Consider the following 19011-nt stretch of genomic DNA (forward strand, 5'->3'; position numbering starts at 1 on the left):
GAAATAACCTATTTTAATACGTCCGCACACGGGAGAAGGTAAACTGCCTTGGGGCTCCGGGAGACACGCCGGCCCCGCCCTGGAGACAGAGCACTGGAACCTCTCTCGAGGGCGCAGGCTCTCGAGCGAGTAAGTCGTCCGCCTGTCGCCGAGACACATCTTGGGGTGGCTCTCTCGGAACCACACAGAAGCAATAGAAGGACCTGAAAAATCAATGTCCCAAAAACGATTTTTGAATTCGGTAATTACAACTTGGACTATCTTTGCAATAACTCAACTTGTACGAAAACCCTCTCGGTTTTAACTGCATACAATTACACTCCAAATGCCAACGTAAGGAAAGTGAAGCGGCCAACTACTTGGCAGGACCGCGGGTCCCTGCAAGCACTTTGTTCGGCCCGGCAGTCCACCCATACCACTGCCTATGAGCCTCCACCGCCCATTCCCGGGCAGGCCCCGGAGTCTCTTCCGGCTTCCGCCGCCGTAAAGCCCCGCTCCCAGCATCCTGTGGGGCAGAAGCCCGAAGGGAAAAGGCCCCGCCCCCACCAGCCACGCGTGCGCACACCCCGGCAGCGCTGAACCCGCAGCGAGGGCGCCAGCTCGCGCCAACACGCCAGCGCGCTCGCGCACGCGCCCCGCGGACGACCGGGCTCCTGGGGTTCCCCCAAGTCCCGCCCCTCGAGCCTCGTGTCAGGCAGCTCGCTGCGTGGGATCAGCGGTGGGCGGGGTCGCGGGAAGCTCAAGAGGAGGGTGGGGCGGCGACGACGCGGGCGGGCGGAGTCGGGAGGGCTGCGCCCTCGTGCTGTGGCGGCGCTGGACTTGGTGCTGGCGGAGGCGCCATGGAGGCGGACGCAGCGCCGACCTCGGAGCGGGGCCCGGGCCCCGAGGAGGGCGCGCGGGCCCTGGCCGAGTTCGTGGCACTGCACGGCCCAGCGCTGCGCGCGTCCGGGGTCCCGGAGCGGTACTGGGGCCGCCTCCTGCACAAACTGGAGCACGAGGTGCGGGCCGGGGCGACGCGGGGAGGTCGAGGCGCCTGGCTGGGAGCACTGGGGTTCAGAGCGGGCCCTGGGCACGCCGGAGAAGGATGGCTCTGGACCCTTCTACTCGGAAGGGTGGGGTCCGCGGGCTGGCCCCTGGACGAGAATCGCTGGGGTTTGCGGGTTGGAGAGCCCGGCTGGGTCCGCTTGGGGAAGGCAGGAGGGCCTCCTGGAGGGCATGTGCCATGCGCGAGCGCCTTGCAGGACTGGCAGCCTGTCCCCACCTGGGCAGGCTTCGATGAGACGCTCAGGGGTATGTTCTTCTCGGGGAGTTGGGGATGATGTGGACGGACGAGGCCAGAGAAACAGGCAAGGGTATGATGAAGAAGAGCCACGAATGCCTTGATGACCAACTTCCACTGTGCCTCCCTGGCAGTTTGGAGGCTCCTAAAGATGGGGCTGAAGAGTGGCCGCCAGGGCCCTGGGCCTGTGGCCCCGGTCCTGCCAGTATCTGGGACCGGACCAGGGCTTAGGTGGGACCTGGAACCAAAACGAACTTTGGCTCCTGTTTGTGTGCCAAGCTCGGAGCTGATTTCTCCACCTCCGAGCCTCACAGCGCCCCCTCCCCATTGCACAGTTGAGAAAACTGAGTCTCAGGAAGAGGATGCAACCCCCGAGGTCTGGCAGGCTTCAGATCTGGACGCTTTCAGCCACTGCCTCCCTCTGGGAGAATAGGAACTCCGTGAATTTGTGTGGCTTTAACTGTTTGGGTCATAAAACTCCCTCACATCCCCTCACTGGACTTGCGCCTGACTCACCCTCCTTTTGCAAATTAAAGGAAACAGTCTGTGGGAGACAGCACGAAAATTAGGAAAAATGAGAAGGTCTTAGCTGCTCGTAGGTGTCTCCCGTCTTGTGGGGCAGCTCCATGCCACTCACCAGCTATGTTAGCCTGGACCTCCGCAGGGGCTCCCGTGGGTTCTGGCTAGGGGACAGGAGGGCCTGGTGTGGGGCAGTCTGTGCAGGGGCTAGCCCATAGGTGCTGCATCACTGGAGCCAGGCTGCCTGCTGGGCCCCATCCAGACTGAGCCCTGCATGGGATGAGGAGGAACTCCAGAGCCAGGAAAAGGCTCTGAGCCTGGACAAGCCCCTTCCTCTCAACCAGTTTCTCCATCTGAAAGTCGGGAGTTGGTCCAGGTACTTAACTTTCCTGCTCAGATTGGTAGTTTCAGTATTGGGCAGGCAGTACGCACCTATTTTTTGCAACAGTGAATTTCCTTCCTTCCCCTTCCCACCGCCCCCCAGTGACTTTTGCCCAAATTTCCTGAGCCCTGGTCCCAGGCCTGTGCTGGGTGGGAGGGAACCCCAGCTGCTTGTTAATGGAGGTACAAGGTCCCCTCACATGCTGGACGAAGAGTGCCATGTGGCAGCACCCAGCTCCAGCCCTGCCAGCAGCAAACCCTCACTTGGGCAAGGCACTTACCTGGCGGAGTCTCTAGAAAACGGGACTGTCTTGGCAGGGAAGGGACAGGGAGGCCTGAGAACGTTTAGCAGGTGCCCAGCACACAGTGGGCAGTCCCCAGACCAGTGCCCCTCTGGTCCATCTGCCCTTGCTCTGCAGCCGGTGTTTTTCCATGGCCCTCCCTGGCCACTCTGAGTTACGGCAGAGCTGTGAGTCACCACTCTGCCTGACCCACCCTGCAGTTGTTCCAAGGGAACCTGCTGCCACTGTGGATGCAGGTGTGGGGGAAGGTGCATACCAGCAGCCTGGGCACCTGCCCATGGCGTGGGGCCCCTTGGGTCCTGTGGCAAGGCAGATAAGGGTGCTGCCCTCTTGCTCTGGGAAAGACAGGAAGAGTTCTAACGTCGGTTTCAGCTCCTCTCCTGCCTGTGCACCAGGAAGGGGTCGTGGTCTCCCCTCCACAGCTGGGGAGAAGCCCTCTACCCCCCAGGCTTAATGCTGCATGCCCCCAGCTCCCTCCCTCCTGTCAGGTTCGGGGGTTGAGGGCTGGGGCTTTGCAGCTCAGGCTTGAAGCCCAGGGTGTAAACGCCAACCCTGTGAGCTGCTTTTCTTATCTCTGTACTGGGGGTGCCATCGCGGCCTACCCAAGCTCTGCGAGGTTAAAGGCAAACCCAGAAAGTGCCCAAGCATTTGCAGGCCTTGGGTTCTTCTAGCTCTTTATGTTAATCATTAATCCTCCCAACTACCCTCTGAGGTGGTCCTAACATGCTGGTTGTATGTGTGGGGAAACTGAGGCAAGGCGTGGTTTGGTGGCTCATTCAAGGTCACAGAGCACACAAAGGAGCTAACTCGGCCTCACCAGCTGCACAGGGGCTGGCAGTTGTCCTTTCCCAGGGAAAGTCAAGCACCAGGACCCTTCCTGTTCCGTGCTGACTGGGGACCTCAGGAGACTGGCCCCAAGCCCCCAGGCCACGCTTCCTGTAGGCCCGGGCTGCTGCCTGGCTGGGCTGGCGCTGTGGCCACAGCAGGCACTTGGTCACCTCTCTCCCTCCCGGTTGCTTCAACTGCCCTGGTGTTGGGTTGGTTCCTCAGGAGAGCAAAATTGGGGTGAGGTCCCTGGCTACCAAGATACTGACTTCCATTTACTTCCAGTGTGACCAGAGCCACCCCTTCTGCCTCTTGGGCCTCGTTTTCCCTGTAAACAAGGGGCCAGAGACATAATCAGACACATTTTTGTAGGCCCCCTTCTTACAAGGCCCCCTTCTTAGCATGGGTCCTGAGGACACAGGTCGGGTCCCAGTTCTGACTGCTCTCTCAGGGGCGTCTGTTTCCCCACCAGTGAAATGGAAGGGAGGGGAAACTGCCTCTCCTGAGGGGTTTCGTTTGACCTGGAGGCCAGAAGCGGAAGTCCAGGCTGTGGGCAGGGTTGGGGTACCCTGCTGATACCCCCTGCTGTGGCCCGCAGGTTTTCGACGCGGGAGACATGTTTGGGATCATGCAAGTGGAGGAAGTGGAGGAGGAGGAGGGTGAGGAGGAGGCCGCCCGAGAAGAACAGAGGAAGAAGCCCAACCCGGGCGGCGAGCTCTGCTACAAGGTCATCGTGACCAATGAGAACGGGCTGCAGGCGGCCAACCCCGACAGGTAGGGGCCGGGTGCGGCTCTCGGGGCCAGAGGCTGCCCCACTGCGGGGAAGCAGCAAGTGCAGACACTCGTGGGCGTCCTGGTGACGAGCGCTTGCTTATGGCCACCGTGTTTCCACCTGAGCTTCAGGTTGCGTCAGTCCTGATGCTGGTGACACTCCTGTGTCGGTTGTGTTTTGCACGGTCCTGACAGCAGCCTCCCCTCGTCCCACTTGTCACACGACAGGTGATGAGTTCTGATTTTGCTGATGAGGAAATGGGAAGGACTGGCCCGAGGTCACACACAGTGGAGTCTGGGTATCGAACCCACGGCAGGTTTACTCGAGTACCAGAGCTTTCCCCCGGACTCCAGGGGCTCATTTCCAGGATGTGAGGAGGGAGAGGGGGCTCTGGGTGAGTCCTCATGGGAGCACATCAAGGCCCAGGGCTGGGCCTTGTCCAGGGCCGCAAGGCAGAGCTGAGACGGGACCCTGGGCCTCCTGCCTCCCGAGGGCCCAGAGGGGCCATCAACCAGGACAGGCCTGCAGGCGCCTCTGCCCAACTTTGGAAACTTGAGGAAAACCCTCGCTGTTCTCTGAGAGTCATCGGGCCCCTGTGTCCAGGGCTCTTCCAGGAAAGGGCTGGCCTCCTTCCCCAGCCTGCAAGGCAGTGGGCGTGGCCACACAGGTAATTACGCAGCTGCAGCGCCTCCGCCCACGTGCACTCTCCCACAGAGACTTGTAGGTTCTTCCTGAGTGGTGCCCGCTTGGAAGGCCTGCTCTGCACTGTGTCACATGGGTGTCGACTGCAGGCGGGCGGGGATACATCTTCGTTGGTTTCAGGGTCTCCAAACAGAAATCGGTGCTGTCCTCCCTCATCGTCCGTGAGGGGTGGGTTCCCGGACACCCCTCGTGCGCCCAGGTCTGCAGGTGCTCCTGCTGCTCGTGTGAAAGGGCGTGGTGCAGGGCGGGCAGGGCCGTGTGTCCTTCCGCCATTTATCGATTGTGTTACTTCCCATGCGAACACCTGTGGATCTGCCTTTGCCCCGCCCTGTGCGGGCATGGACCCGTCCTGCCATGTACTGCGGTCACCTCCGGTTATTTAGAATGCCCACCACAACGGGACTATTGTGTGAACAGTTGTTACACTGTACGTAGGAAACAGTGACGCAGAAAGGCCTGGCTGCAGAGTGCACGTTGGTAACCATGTAACATTTTAGAAGTATTTTTGGTCTGAAGTTGGTCCAAACCTGTGGATACAGAGGGCCAACTATGTAGCACAATAAAATAAATGCTGCCGAGCTTGCCACCCAGCCTGAAACCTGGGACATTTGTCGTTCCTTTCATCGAAGGGCAGGAACAGCGGTGAGGCCGTTTTGTCCGCCAGTCTGGGTGAGGTTGCTGTCTGGGCGGCTGTGGCCTCGTCCTCCGCCTCAGCCCACTGCGTCGGGCGGGAGCGTGCAGCTCCTGCCCCGGGCTCCTCCGGAGAAACGGAGTGTGGGTGCCAAAAGTGTGGAGACTGAGGCCTCTCCGGAAAAAAGGCCTCAGAGCTTCCCAGGAAGCTCCCAGAAGTCCCGGGCGTGTGTGAATGAGCTCCGTGTGACCGCTTTCTCACTCGTGCCTGCTGCCGGCCTCCGTGTGTGAGCTCCGTGTGTGAGCTCCGTCTGAGCTCCTGCCGCGGGCCAGGCTGCAGGCGGCGAGGTGGCAGGCGTGGGTGGGGGTCTGGTGGAGGCCGTTTGCTGCTGGGTGGTTGCTGTGGTCACGGAGCTCATGGGGACTCTGGGTCCTGTCTCGCTAGATGCTGCGTCGGCCGGGCGGCAGGATGGGGACCCCACTGCCCTGTTTTAGAGACTGGAAGGGAGAGGGGAACGTGTCTGTGGCCCCCAGTGAGTGGTTGGCAGAGCCCCGATCCACTGGTGCCGGGGAGACCAAGTCTCAGGTTGGGTGCGGGTCCCGGCCACAGCCCCAGGCCGCTTCCTCTTTGTCATCTGCCGCCACCGCCCTGCTTGCTGTGCCCCTGTGGCAGCCTCACCCCCCCATGGCCTGTGCCTGCAGCATCTTCCTCATCGACCACGCCTGGACCTGCCGGGTGGCGCACGCCCGCCAGCAGCTGCACCGGGTGCCCGGCCTGCTGCACCGCATGGCCAGCCTGATGGGCGTCGAGTTCCACGGGGAGCTGCCCAGCGCCGAGGCCGTGGACCAGGTGCTGGAGGAGATGTGGAAGTTCAACCAGACCTACCAGCTGTCCCACGGGGTGAGTGGGTAGCCAGGCCCCGGGGGAGGCTGAGGACAGACGTGGACACAGGCCGTCGCTGCCCCATGTGGTTGGGGCCTGCACCCCACGAGTGAGCCAGTCCCCCTTTTCCCGGGGCCCATTGAAGCCCTGCCGGTCCTGCGGCTTTGTCCTGGGCCTGACCCTGTGCCTTGGACCAGCCAGCGCCAGGGGCCAGGTGACTGCTCAGGTGCCTCCCACTCCGGTCACCCGCCCTCTGAAAAGCCCCCGCGGTCCTCGCCTCCTTCAGGAGGGGAGTCGAGTCCTGCCAGCGTGTGTTCTCAGACTTTCTTCACGCCGCCCCGGCCGCCCCAGACTCGCCCTGGGACCGCAGCCCCTCCCCCCGTGTTTAGGTTGGAAGACAGGTCGAGTCTCGTGATCTCTGCCTGGACGCCCCCTCCCCAAACCGCAAGTCTCCCCGTCCCACTGCCCCGCCGCACACACCAGACCACACGTCCACCTGGCTGCCGGGCTGGTGCCTGGTTCCACACGCCTGTGGCACAGAGCCGATCGCCCTGGTGTCTGCAGGCCTGTGTCCTGCTCTGCCAGGCAGGGCCACCCCCCAGGTGCCCCGGTCAAGGGCCCAGGCGTTTGTGTGGTAGCTGCTCCGGGCCCAGCTCGTTGGGTGGTTGGTGCTGGGCCCGTGGGGGGGACGTGGGACAGGTGGCCGGGCCGGCGGACGAGGGCCGGTGTCTTTGCCCACAGACGGCGGAGGAGAAGGTGCCGGTGTGGTACATCATGGACGAGTTCGGCTCGCGCATCCAGCACTCGGACACGCCCAGCTTCACCACCGCGCCTTTCTTCTACGCACCCCAGCAGGTGGCCTACACGCTGCTGTGGCCCCTGAGGGACCTGGACACGGGAGGTGAGTCAGACGCCTGCCCCCGCAGAGGGTGGGCCGGGCCCGGCTCCTGCCGCCCCTGACGGGCGCATGTGTCTCGGTGCAGAGGAGGTGACCCGGGACTTCGCCTACGGAGAGGCAGACCCCCTGGTCCGGAGGTGCCGGCTCCTGCCCTGGGCGCCCGCCGACCTGCTGGGCCTCAGCTCCTGCACGCCCGAGCCGCCCGCCGAGCACTACCAGGTGGGCCCTGCACCCCGTCACCTCCCACCCCTGGGCCTGTTTGCCTGCTGGCTTCTGGAACGTTCTGCACGCAGTCACCGCATGCTATTGAGCGACCCCTGGCTGCTGTGGGGGCGGAGAAGTGTTTGGGAGCAGCTGAGAGCGAGGGCTCAGAGCTCAGGAGTGAGCTGCACCGGTGGGCGTCGGGCCGAGCCCTGTCCCCAGGGTGTGACGCCGGGAGCCGCCCTGTCGGGGCTGCTCTTCCCTGTTTTCCTCTCCCCGCCCTGACCCCTGGGCGGGAAGACACTGCGTTCAAACGCTGTGCAGCCCAGCTTCCGGGGCTCAGTAGGCCCTGTATCAGGTCATCGTCACAGGTGCCGTCATTAATAACCAACAGGTGCTTTCGGTCCCTGGACAGCTTCTCTGTCAGGACCCTGCCAGGGCGCATCCGGCCCCTCACAAGTGCCTGGCTGGCGGGGGAGTTAACGCAGGGCCCCCCTTTGTGGGCCGGGTGAGGGAACTGGTCCGGAGGCCCTGGGCGCAGGAGGCGGCGGGGTCTCCAGGAGCAGCCGCTGCCGGGCAGGGTTAGCACGGCCCCCTGGTCGCCTGCCGCCGCGTGCTGCTGGCTGGGCACACTCTGCTGTCGCCCTTACCTGCAGCAGCAGGACTCCCAGTCCCGTGTCTGTCCTTGTGTCCTCGAGGCCAAGGAAACCGGGACACGGAGGTTCCACAACTTGCCGAAGGTCCTGCAGCTGATGGGAGACCTGGAGTCCAGCACCAAGGGGCTGGGTGGCCTGTGACCAGAGGCCACACACCTGCCCTCGGCCCCACCGCCACCGGCACAGTGGCCACTCGCTGACCACCTGAGAGGCCGGTGTCAGGGGGAGCCAGCTAACAGGGTGACAGAGAAGTGCTGTGAGGTGTCCATGGTCTGTGTGTGCCACCGGCGGGCGGTCCCATCCTGTCCCCAGTGGTGCTGGGCCGCACTCACCGCACCGAAAACCCCGTGTCCCCAAGGCCTGGAGAGGCAGGCGCAGCCAAGGGACCGGGCCTCCCTGATCCTCAGGTTGTTAAAGGGACATGAGTCAAAGTGTCTTCTTCTTGTGTGGCCTGGACTGGCCGGGACGGGGAGAGGAGAGCCGAACGCTGGGACCGTGCCCTGGTCACTTGTTCCCATTTGGCCCATCCAGGCCCCGCGTGGCCTGCACCAGTCGATAATCACCGCCTGACGGGTCGCTCCCGTCTCAGAGCACACGCGTGTCGTCCCGCACAGCTCTGCAGGGCGAGGGTCAGAGCAGCCCCGAGTCTCCCGTCAGGCACAGTCAGGCTGTGGGCCCCCACCGTGTCCTCGTGTCCTCGAGGCCCCGTGGGGCTGAGGACCTGCGTCCACGCCGGGCCCGGCAGTGCTGGCCAGTGGCAGGGGGCCTGTCCACAGGGCTGTCGGCGTGTCCTCACAAGGTGGCCGCTAACTGCTCTCAGAGCTGGCGACCCGAGGGCAGTGAGGAGGGAGCCGCAGGGCCTTTGATCAGACTGCCCAGGGTTCTTCCCCTTCCCTTTGGTTAGAAGCAACTCTGCCCGCACTGGGGGCGGGGCGCCGTTAGGCTCTTTGAAAGGGGGTGTCAAAGTTGGTGGGCGTGGCCCAAGCCACCACACCCGGTAACCTTGGAACAGCCCTTGGGGGCTCCCCGAGGACTGGGAGCCCCTCAGTCTGCCCCCCTCAGCTGCCTTGGTTTCGAGGCGGCCTTGAAAAGATTGAGGACAATGTTTATATTGTTCTTTTGACGCAACTCGACCATTCAGCACCGGTCTCCAGCCCCAAACCAGCCGGGGGTGGTGGGAAGGCTCTGGTGAAAGGGGCCAGGTGAGGTCTGGGTGGGTCCCCGAGACCCTCAACCCTGGTCTGCCCGGATCGGGGATGCGAGTTCACAGGCCTCCTTTCTCAAAGCTCTGTTTTCGCCTCCCATGTCTTCCCTCCCAGGCCATTTTGGAGGAAAACAAGGAGAAGCTGCCTGTGGCCGTCAACCCAGTGGCGCGTCCCCGTGACCACATCTTCAAGTGCGTGGCCCCCCTCTCTGCCTTCAGGGAGCTCCTCCTCAGTCCCTTTGCTCACATACCCGCTCTCTCTCTCTCTGACACACACACACACACACACACACACACACAGGGAGGCACTCAGTAGGTCCGCTCTCTCCTGGTGATGCAGCGGTGACTGATGCAGAGGTGGCGTTTGTAGGATGACAGAGAAAAAACACAGAAGTAAGGCATGAGCAAAGCCCCAGAGGGCAGGGTGCACTCTCAGCCTTGGCAGACAGGAGTGGGCTGTGAGGATGCCGGGGGCGGGCGAAGGACCGGCCCACAGCCGGTTTCCGCCAGCTTTGCCCTGTCCAGAGGCACAGGTGTCGTGTCCCCAACTCCTCCGCGTGGGACTGCTCTGCACACCCGTGTTCTCGGTGTGTTCTCCTGTCCTGGTGTGAAAACACAGGCAGGCCTGTGCACGCCGACCCCCCGAAGGCTGGGAGCCCGTGCTGAGAGGGCCCTGCTGGGTACCGGGGCCGGGGAGGGGGCACAGGGCTGCCAGGAGGGGCGGACGGGTGCCGAACGGCCAGGCAGGCAGGCCCAGGCCGGGCACAGCGGCCACGAGCAAGCTCCAGGGCAGAGGGAGGCTCCCCCAGGGCACTCGTTAGCCTCACGCTCACCCGAGGGCACCCAGGGCACCAGCTTCCTTCTTGAGGGTCATGTTCTGCGTGGGTCTGGGAGGTCAGTGGTGTCCACCTGTCCCTGTGTTTCATTTGTTGGACACTCAGTCACCCCATCTCGTTCCAACGGCCTCTCCCAGCAGGGTCTGCACGGATGTGCGGCAGGTGCTTAGCCACCTCACCCACCCCCGCTTCGCCTTCACGCAGAGCGAGGCGGACGCCGACATCCTCTACAGCTTCTCACACTTCAAGGACTACAGGTGAGGCGCCTCCCGGCCGGGCCCCGGCAACCGGCCCCCGGCAACCAGCCCGCAGCCCCCTGAGCCTGTCCCGCTGCCCGGCCGCAGGAGGCTCAGCCAGGAGAGGCCGCACGTGCTGCTGAACCAGTTCCCCTGCGAGAGCCTGCTCACGGTGAAGGACTGCCTGGCCTCCGTCGCGCGCCGGGCGGGGGGCCCCGAGGGCCCGGCCTGGCTGCCCCGCACCTTCAACCTGCACACCGAGCTGCCCCAGTTTGTCAGCTACTTCCAGCAGCGGGAGAGACGGTAGGTGCCCCCCCCCCCACCTCTCCAGGGGTCCGTGCAGCCGAGACCCACGGCTGCTGCGGGGTCGCAGCCTCACCCAAGGTGCAGCCCCCTTGGCTCCAGCAGACGCCTCCTTTACTCCCCGAGGCCCAGCCTCTGACCTGCCCGGGGGGTGGGGGGCTAGGGTCCCTCTGCTGCCCTGGTCCGGGGGACATGTGGCCTGGGAGGGTGGTTCCGGTCCAGGCCAGCCAGCCCCTCTGCCCCCAGGGGCGAGGACAACCACTGGATCTGCAAGCCCTGGAACCTGGCGCGCAGCCTGGACACCCACATCACCAAGAGCCTCTGCAGCGTCATCCGGCACAGAGAGAGCAGCCCCAAGGTGGGCCCAGCTGTGTGCGGGGGGGCACTGGGTACACAGGCCCATGCAGGCGGGCTTGGGGTGGTGCTGATGGGTCACTGAGCTCACGGGGGTCTCTGAAGCCCTTACCCCGCCAGCAGGGAGGGGCCGTGACGGTCTGTGAGAGGAAGAGCCTCAGTCAGCCGTCTGAGGTGTGTCCGACCGACCTCAGAGGCCTCACACAGTGCACCGCCCTGACCACACGGCAGGAGTGAGATGCTGGGCCCATAGCCAGGGACCCCAGACCCCACACCTGGGCAGGGGCCGAGGGAAGCTGCCGCGGGGCAGGTGGTCACAGGGATTCTCCGGCCGTGCAGTGGGGAGCCGGCGGGGTTCGGGCTGAGAATGAGTTCAGTTTCCAAAACCTGAAGCCTGGTGGGGTCTTTTCCTCCCACTAAAGTAAAGAAGCAGCTAAGTCGTCCTGGGCTAGACCAGGGTTGAAAGTGCAGAGGAAGACGAGAAGCACAGGCCGTGGCCCCCCCACACACGGGGACAGGAGGAGCTGCGGGAGCACGCTCGTTCCTCAGGACCTGGGGACGGTGGCCGTAGAGGCCCGGGGCACCTCTCGTGAGCCTGCACCTCTGCCTTCTAGGTTGTGTCCAAGTACATCGAAAGTCCTGTCTTGTTCCTGCGAGAAGACGTGGGGAGGGTCAAGTTCGACATCCGCTACGTCGTGCTGCTGCGGTCGGTGAAGCCCCTGACACTGTTCGTCTATGACGTGTTCTGGCTGCGCTTCTCCAACCGGTAACTGGACGGGCCAGGCGGGCTGGGCAGGCTGGGGGGCCAGGGCAAGGGGCAGGCCCCCCCTGAGCAGCTCAGGCATCCTGGGCCGGGGCGCCCTCACCACGCACCCCACAGGGGACCCGCCAAGCCGTCAGCCACTGTAAAGGGTGTGAGTGGCCCTTGTCAGACGGGCACCAGCACCACGGGGGTCCCTGTAGTGAGTCGTGAGGGGCCATGGGGAGCCCGGTGCCCTGCCCAGGGGACCCACTCAAGGGTCTGCCTGCCTGTCCTGCAGGCCCTTCGCCCTCGACGACCTGGATGACTACGAGAAACATTTCACTGTCATGAACTACGACCCAGAAGTGGTGCTGAAGCAGGTAAGGGCCTGGGGAGCGGGTTCACACGGACCAGACCTCCAACCGTCAGCCAGTGTACCTGGCAGGCTGTGCAGACGGTCAGCAGGGCTGCCCCCCAGCCCCTGTGTGGTCTCAAGCCGCCCGGAGCAAGCGCAGTATGAGGTCACTGGGGAGGCCCTAGGGTGTGGGAGCCGAGCGGGGTTTCGGCCTCACCCAGAAGCATGGCTTGCCTTCTACTCGGAACCTTCCGGGCACCAGGGCAAGGGAGGTGGGGAGGCCCAGAGGTGCGTGTCACCTGGCCCCGTGGGGCATGGGCAGAGGTGGGAGGGCCACTGTCCCCGGAGAAACCCTGGTTCTCCACTGACACAGTGAAGAATTGCAGGTTGGCGCGCCCGTTAGCGTGCGGGCAGCATTTATCAGTGACCGGAGAGCAAGAGCAAGGTGGCCAGGGGCCCCCCCACCCCGCCTCCCAGCACTGTGTGTGGCAGGAGAGCCCCGAGGACGGACTGTACAGAGTTGATGCGGGGGTGAGGGAGTTACATACTGACTGAGGGGCGAAGGCGGGAGACGTGACTGCCCAGACGCAGGTGTGGGCGGGGTCTGTTAGCCGGAATCCTTCTCTTGCTCCAGACTCTGTTCATTCTGCATCCGAGCCATGAGGGAAGGCGGGCACTTAACCGAAGCTGTTTTATGGGCCTTTTCTTTGGGCACCGTGGACCCCTCCCCTTCCCCTTCCAGGCCTTGGGGTGAACACACAGTCTCAAGGTTTTCCTTTTCGCAGCCCGTGGGGCTGATCCCCCCAGACTCTCAGGGCCCCCTGCACTGTCATAGTTTGCTCTCATTCGGAGAGGCCGGCAGCCTCCCCGGACCAGGCTCAGGACGACTAGGCCCCGGGCGAGGCTGCCTTCCTCTGCTCCAGCCTCCTGTGTCATTTGTTAGACTGCAGCGGTGAGGGCCCTGCCTTTACTTCCTCTCTGGCCACTCATTCCAGGCTGCTGCCTGAGTGTTGGAAGGCGTTGCCTGGCAACCAGGACGCTGTAGTTGCCGACTGGCCAGCAGCAGCAGCAGCATCAGTAGCAGAACAGTCTCTGGGCTCTTCCTGTGCCTGCTGTCTCCTGCAACAGCCCTGCCTGGTTTCTCCCCCTGCCCCGCACTGTCTGGGTGCCTGCAGCAAAGGGACATCAGGGCAAAGTTCCTTTCAAGGAAAGGGCATTGAGCCCCATCTGGCCAACTGGGGACCCAGCCCGTAACCCAGGCAGGTGTCCTGACTAGGAACTAAACCGGCAACCTTTCAGTTTGCCCGCTGGCACTCAGTCCACTGAGCCACACCAGCCAGGGCTCGTCTTGATTCTTCGCAGCAAGAGTTCATCCCTGAACAAGTCAGAGGGCTGTTCTGCACGCTCAGGTTGTTGTGTAAACAGTGTCCTGTTGAACAAACCCTCCCACAGCTTTCTCCTGCTGCTGGGCGTCCAGTGTTCAGAGTTGTCGCCGCTGTCCGTGTAGTTGCAGGTCGTTCTGGGGTGGCTCGCCTCTCGTTCACAGACTTCGAGGTCATTTCTGGGCTTTCACCGTGAGCTTACAGCACTGGACGCGCACGGAGATGCCCAGCCGTCCCACGCCTGAGAGGTCCCCCAGAGCGGGTGGTGCTCCTGGTCTCCAGCGTCTGTTGCTGGGACGTTGTTGGACCTTGTCCCTGGGGAACTAGTGTCTTCCTGCTGTGTTGTGAATGTGTCATCCTGAGGGTCACATTTCTTCCAAAGCCCCCACAGGTGGGGACACATGTCCGGGAGAGGCACGAACGCTGGGCCTCTGTGGGGAGCCCAGCCTGGTTTTCTCCCGGAGAATCCTATGCTGACAGCCAGCTGCTCCAGCGAGTTTGGGGAGGCTCAGCCTGCGAACACGTTGCTGCCGTCCGGCCCTGGGAGCTGCCGAGCGGGGAGCCCAGTCCTGGGCCCTGCAGACATGGGTCCCGGGGCTGCTCCCTTTGTACCGTCCTGACCCGGGCGTGGTGGCCTGACCTTGCGGCCTGCCAATCCCTCAGGTCCCTCAGCGAGTTGTGTCTGTTTGAGGCTCACGGCGGCCCTGCAGAATGTGCTGAGCAGGGGGTGTGGTCCCGTTTCATAGATAAGAGCCCTAAGGCGCCCAGAAGTAAACCTTCTTGTCCAGAGTCACGCCCAGTCTCCTGCCGCCCAGGAGTGCGACAGGCAGGCGGCTGGTGGGGCCCTGTGATCCCAGCGAGCGTCGGGCCCACGTCAGGGCAGGCAGAGCGTGACGGGCCCTGTGTCTGTGGCAGGTGCACTACGATGAGTTCATTCCCGAGTTCGAGAAGCAGTATCCAGAATTCCCCTGGCAGAGCGTCCAGGTACTGAGCACAGTGGGAGGGGCCCGGGCCCCTCTGTGGGCTGGCATGGGGGGCCTCCTCTGGGTGGTCCTGCTCCTCCCAGAGGCTGGCGTGTGGTGCAGAGGGCTCCAGGGGGGAGGAGAGCTGGAGGGATGTTTGGGGTGCCCTTGGGACAGCCAGACAGCTGCAGGCTGACTTCCACATGTGGAGGGAACCCTTCAGGTGCTCTGCCTACCTCGGTGCAGGGGGAGTCGAGGGACTTCCAGGCAGGAGACATGGGCGGGTGGATGCCAGGAGTGAGCGGGCCAGGCGTCGGATAGAGGGGCTACGGCCAGGTCTGGGGACACGCAAGGGCATGGGAGGGGGTGACTCAGGCCATTTGGGGGCTGGGCTCCAGAAGGGGCAGCAAACCCCACATTGAGAGGCCACTTTGGGGAACTGGTCCCGACATCAGAACCGGTCCCCTGACCCAGCCCCCCGCTGTCCCCAGGCCAAGATCTTCCAGGCCTTCAGGGAGCTGTTCCAGGTGGCCTGTGCCAAGCCGCCGCCCCTTGGTCTCTGCGACCACCCCTCGTCCCGGGCCATGTACGCCATCGACCTCATGCTGAAGTGGGACAGCCGTCCGGATGGTGAGGGGCGTCCCCCATAATCCAGACACCACCCCCATCACCCAAAGCCCATTGTCCAGCACCCCCACTGCCCCTCCCCATCAGGGGACAGAGGGAGCGGTGAGCAGGGCTGCCTGGGTCATCCTTTGCCCCCAGTTAGGGGAGACAGCTGGGTCTACAGAGCCCCCCACTGAGGAAGGGGGGAAGGGTGGTCGTGTGTGGGGGAGTGGCCGGCCCCCTGCTGAGCCTGCAGCTCCGCTTCCTGTGTGAGTCACTAGCGCTAGACCAGTCGTGGGGGCGGAGACCCTCCAGCTTCTCCCCTTCCCGGAGTGAGGTGCCCTGTGCTTTGTGCCCCCAGGAAAGCGAGTGATGCAGCCACAGATCCTGGAGGTGAACTTCAACCCGGACTGCGAGCGAGCCTGCCGGTACCACCCGACCTTCTTCAACGACGTCTTCAGCACCTTGTACCTGGACGAGCCCAGCGACTGCCACGTCACCCGCCTGCTGTAGGCGCTCGGCCCTCCTGCTCCTTCTCGCACTGGGTTCCAGCCTCTGGGCTGCTCCTGCGACGCCCCCTCCACCTCTCCCCTCCCTCTGGGCACAGGCGGGCCATGTCCCAGCTCCACCCTGGGGCACAGGGCCCTACGCGCCCCCCGCAGGCCGGGAGCAGGGCCATCACACACCCTCTGCACTGGCCGTGCGGCAGTTCCTCTCAACACAGCCCGCTGTGTTCCCTGGGGTGTCAGCAAAAGGAGTTTGGGGGGCGTGGCGAGGTGTCCTCCGGGAGCCCAGGCGTGAACAGGGCCAGGCCGGCTCTCATGCACCGTGGCCCTTGCTCCTCCCCCAGGGCCCCGTGTGACAGGCGCCCCCAGAACGCACTGGGGAGCCTGCCTGCCAGACGTGGCCTCCAACCCCACCCCGACCCCAGCTCAGTCAGAACCTTCACCAGCAAACCTGTGAGTTCTGGGGCAGCAGATCGCTGCCTCTTGTTTCTGATGCCTTGCCATTTAGCCAGGGCTCCCTGTCCTGGTCCCTGGGGTCCCTGGCACTCCCTGGTTCCACCCTGGTCTGAGTTTGGGTGGCGCTTTGTCAAGGGGACCAGCATGGGCGCCAGAGCACCAGGCAGCGGAGGCTTTGGGAGATGCTCCCACCAAGGACTTCACGTCACTCCCACTGGGGCCTGGAGTCCAAGTGCTGGTTTACTGTTACTCTTTCATTTAAGGGAAGAAAGTAGAACATCTCGTTCTTACTGTTGTTTCTGAAACTCGGAGTCACTGTGCTGTGCGGCCACAGTGCGCCGGGCCCTGCTCCCGGGGTGGTGGCCCGGTGGCTCCCCGTGCAGAGGGGGCTTCCACGCCGGCGTCGCTGTGTCTGTGTTGAGGGTGGGGGTGCTCGTAGCATTCCGAAGCCAAGAGCAGTCCCTGTAGCAAAACTGGACCAGACTGTGGCTCCCGTCTCCGAGTGGTGGTGTCTGTCTGTCCGTCCTTTCTGTTGACGAGAACCTCAGCACTTCAGTCAAGCAGAGGTACAGCAGGCGGGACACCTCATCTCAGCCGCTGGCGTTCTGTCCCCTCAACTGGATTTGTACCACAATAGAGTCTGCCTTCTGCACTTGGGCCTCCCTGTGTAGGGGGCACCAGAAACCACCAGGCAGGCATGCTGTCCGCCGCCTGCCCTCTGGTTACAAAGAAAACCAGAGCGTGGAGATGTAAGACACAAGAAGAAATCAGATGGTGTCCTGGCCGGGCAGCCCTGCTGGTTAGCACATTCTCCAGATGTGCCAAGGTCGTGGGTTCGATCCCCGGTCAGGGCACAGGCAGGAATCAACCAATAAAGGCATCATAAGTTGAGGGGCAAATCGATGTTTCTCTTAAATCAATAAATTTAAGAAATTGAGGAAACAGAAAAAGCAGCTGGTGTTCGGGGCTCCAAGGCCCCATCCTGGGGGCTGGTGTGTCTGCAGATTTGGTGTCTGATGAGGGTCCACTTCCTGGTTCACGTGCAGCCACCTCACCGTGTCCTCACGTGCGGAGGGCTGAGGGAGCTCCGGGGCCTCTGTGCGGGGCACTGACCTCCACCCCAGGGCCCCGGCCTTGGCCTCATCACCCCCAAAGGCCCTGCCTCCTGATACCATCACATTGGGGTCAGGATTTCAGCACATGGTTTTAGGGGGGAAAGACCCTCAGAGCAGACCACAGCGGTTCCCTAACCCAGAGTGTGGGTCCCCTGCGCTGGTCTCAGTTCAGAGCAGATGGGGGGGCGGGTCTGATGCCTGGGAACCTCTATTGAGTGACCCCAAGTTGGCTGCTGCACTTAACATTGGAGGCCTTAGGCCCTGGACTCCCTCTGTGCCATGTCCTCATCCTGGGTTTAGGGGACAGTCAGTGTCCCTAACTGCTCAAGGGAGGAGCAGAGGTCCAGCAAGCTGATGCACAAGCACTGTGGTAGCTGCAGGCCAGTGCAGTGGCGCCCCCTGGAGGTATCAGCAGGAAAGGGAAGGCAGAGGCCCTCCCACAGCTGGGCAGCCTGACCCCAGGCAGGTTCTCAAAGGGAACTGCAGCTCCAGGGGCCCTCCTGTGGCCCAGGGCGGAGCTCGCACCAGGTTACCCACCCAGCTGCCACAGGGACCGTCCTCCACACTCCCAGTTCTCCTGCAACCTGACTGCCCAGGACACTCCTGGGGGGGGCACGGTCAGTGGGGCCAGAGGACCCTGGGGTCCCCAGGTTATAAACATACCAGTCCACCTGGCTGGTGTAGCTCAGTGGACTGAGTGCCGGCCTGCAAACCAAAGGGTCGCCGGTTTGATTCCCAGTCAGGGCGCATGCCTGGGTTGCGGGCCAGGTCCCCAGTGGGGGTACACAAGAGGCAACCACGCATTTATGTTTCCCTGTCTTTCTCCCTCCCTTCCCCTCTCTAAAAATAAATAAAATCTTAAAAAACTAAAAAAAACTTCATAAAAAGCCAGAATTTGCAAGTGTGGGGCACCAGAAGTCAACCACCCCAGCAGCTGGACCGAGTGCACCAAGGTTCTACGGTGGTGCTGGGAGCCCCAAGGTGAAGTGTGAGGGCCAGCCCTCGGTGGCCGCCTGCACCACACACACGGCGGCTCTGCTGGACGGTCATGGACGTGGGCTAATCTCGGTGCAGGACAGGCAGGGCGTCCTCCCACCTGCCAAGTCCGGGGCAGCCAGACACAGAGTGAACATGCTTAGCAAGCCCCTAAGAGTCGCGCCGCCGGCCCACCCACCTGCTGAGCCCTCTGGGCTGCGTGAGCGGCTCGCTCTGTGTGACAGTCCATGGCCGATCAGGCGGACAGGGAGGCAGATGCTCTGGTTCAAGACCTCAGCTGCGTGAGGTGGCTCCAGGAAAGGGTGCAGCCCCCAGGAAAGGGTGCAGCCCAGAGGACCCGATAAATCCGTGAGGCATAGATTTTCCTATTAAACCAACGTGGAAGTTCTCGGCACCCTCAAGTCCCTAGTGGATGGTAACAGCTCAGAAAAGGAGAGAGCCCTGGCTGGGTGGCTCAGTTCATTGGAGCCTCGTCCTATAGACCAAAGGTTGTGGGTTCGACCCCCAGTCAGGGCACATGCCCAGGTTGTAGGTCTGATTTCCGGTTGGGTGAGCACAGGAGTCACCCAATCGATGTTTCTCTCTCCCCCACCTCCACTATCCCTAAAAATCAATATAAACCTCCTCCGGTGAGGATTAAAAAAGAGAGGAAGGAATGGAAACCAGAGAAAGCATCAGGAGACAGCCAGCAAACACAACCACTAAACGCCTCCTTCTTTTGCCCATTTTTCTGGCGTTTCTGTGATTATGTGTTTTGTGGCCAGAGGGACGCATGTGGGTTATTGCTAGAGAAGAACAAACCCACAGGTGTAAGGAATGGACAAAAAATTGTGAGTGAGCCTCATGGAAACGTCCCGGAAGTCGCTGGCGCGGCGCCCGTCAGACACACGTGGCGCCTGACCTTCACGGA

General features: G+C 63.0%; 1 protein-coding gene across 1 annotated transcript; it reads left to right on the forward strand.

Moving 5' to 3' along the window:
- The first annotated feature begins 783 nt into the window (after window positions 1-783).
- TTLL12 (tubulin tyrosine ligase like 12) lies at window positions 784-17035 on the forward strand. The gene is made up of 14 exons (XM_037160422.2): window positions 784-998; window positions 3905-4080; window positions 6113-6311; window positions 7035-7194; window positions 7277-7410; window positions 9368-9444; window positions 10229-10345; window positions 10433-10627; window positions 10874-10985; window positions 11596-11747; window positions 12022-12103; window positions 14376-14444; window positions 14914-15052; window positions 15390-17035. The coding sequence occupies exons 1-14, from the start codon at window positions 840-842 to the stop codon at window positions 15539-15541; spliced, it is 1923 nt and encodes a 640-aa protein (XP_037016317.2). The 5' UTR covers window positions 784-839; the 3' UTR covers window positions 15542-17035.
- Window positions 17036-19011: the final 1976 nt, after the last annotated feature.

Source organism: Artibeus jamaicensis, unplaced genomic scaffold (genome assembly GCF_021234435.1).
Source record: "Artibeus jamaicensis isolate MK-2021 breed Jamaican fruit bat unplaced genomic scaffold, CSHL_Jam_final contig_233, whole genome shotgun sequence".
NCBI classification, from domain to species: domain Eukaryota; kingdom Metazoa; phylum Chordata; class Mammalia; order Chiroptera; family Phyllostomidae; genus Artibeus; species Artibeus jamaicensis.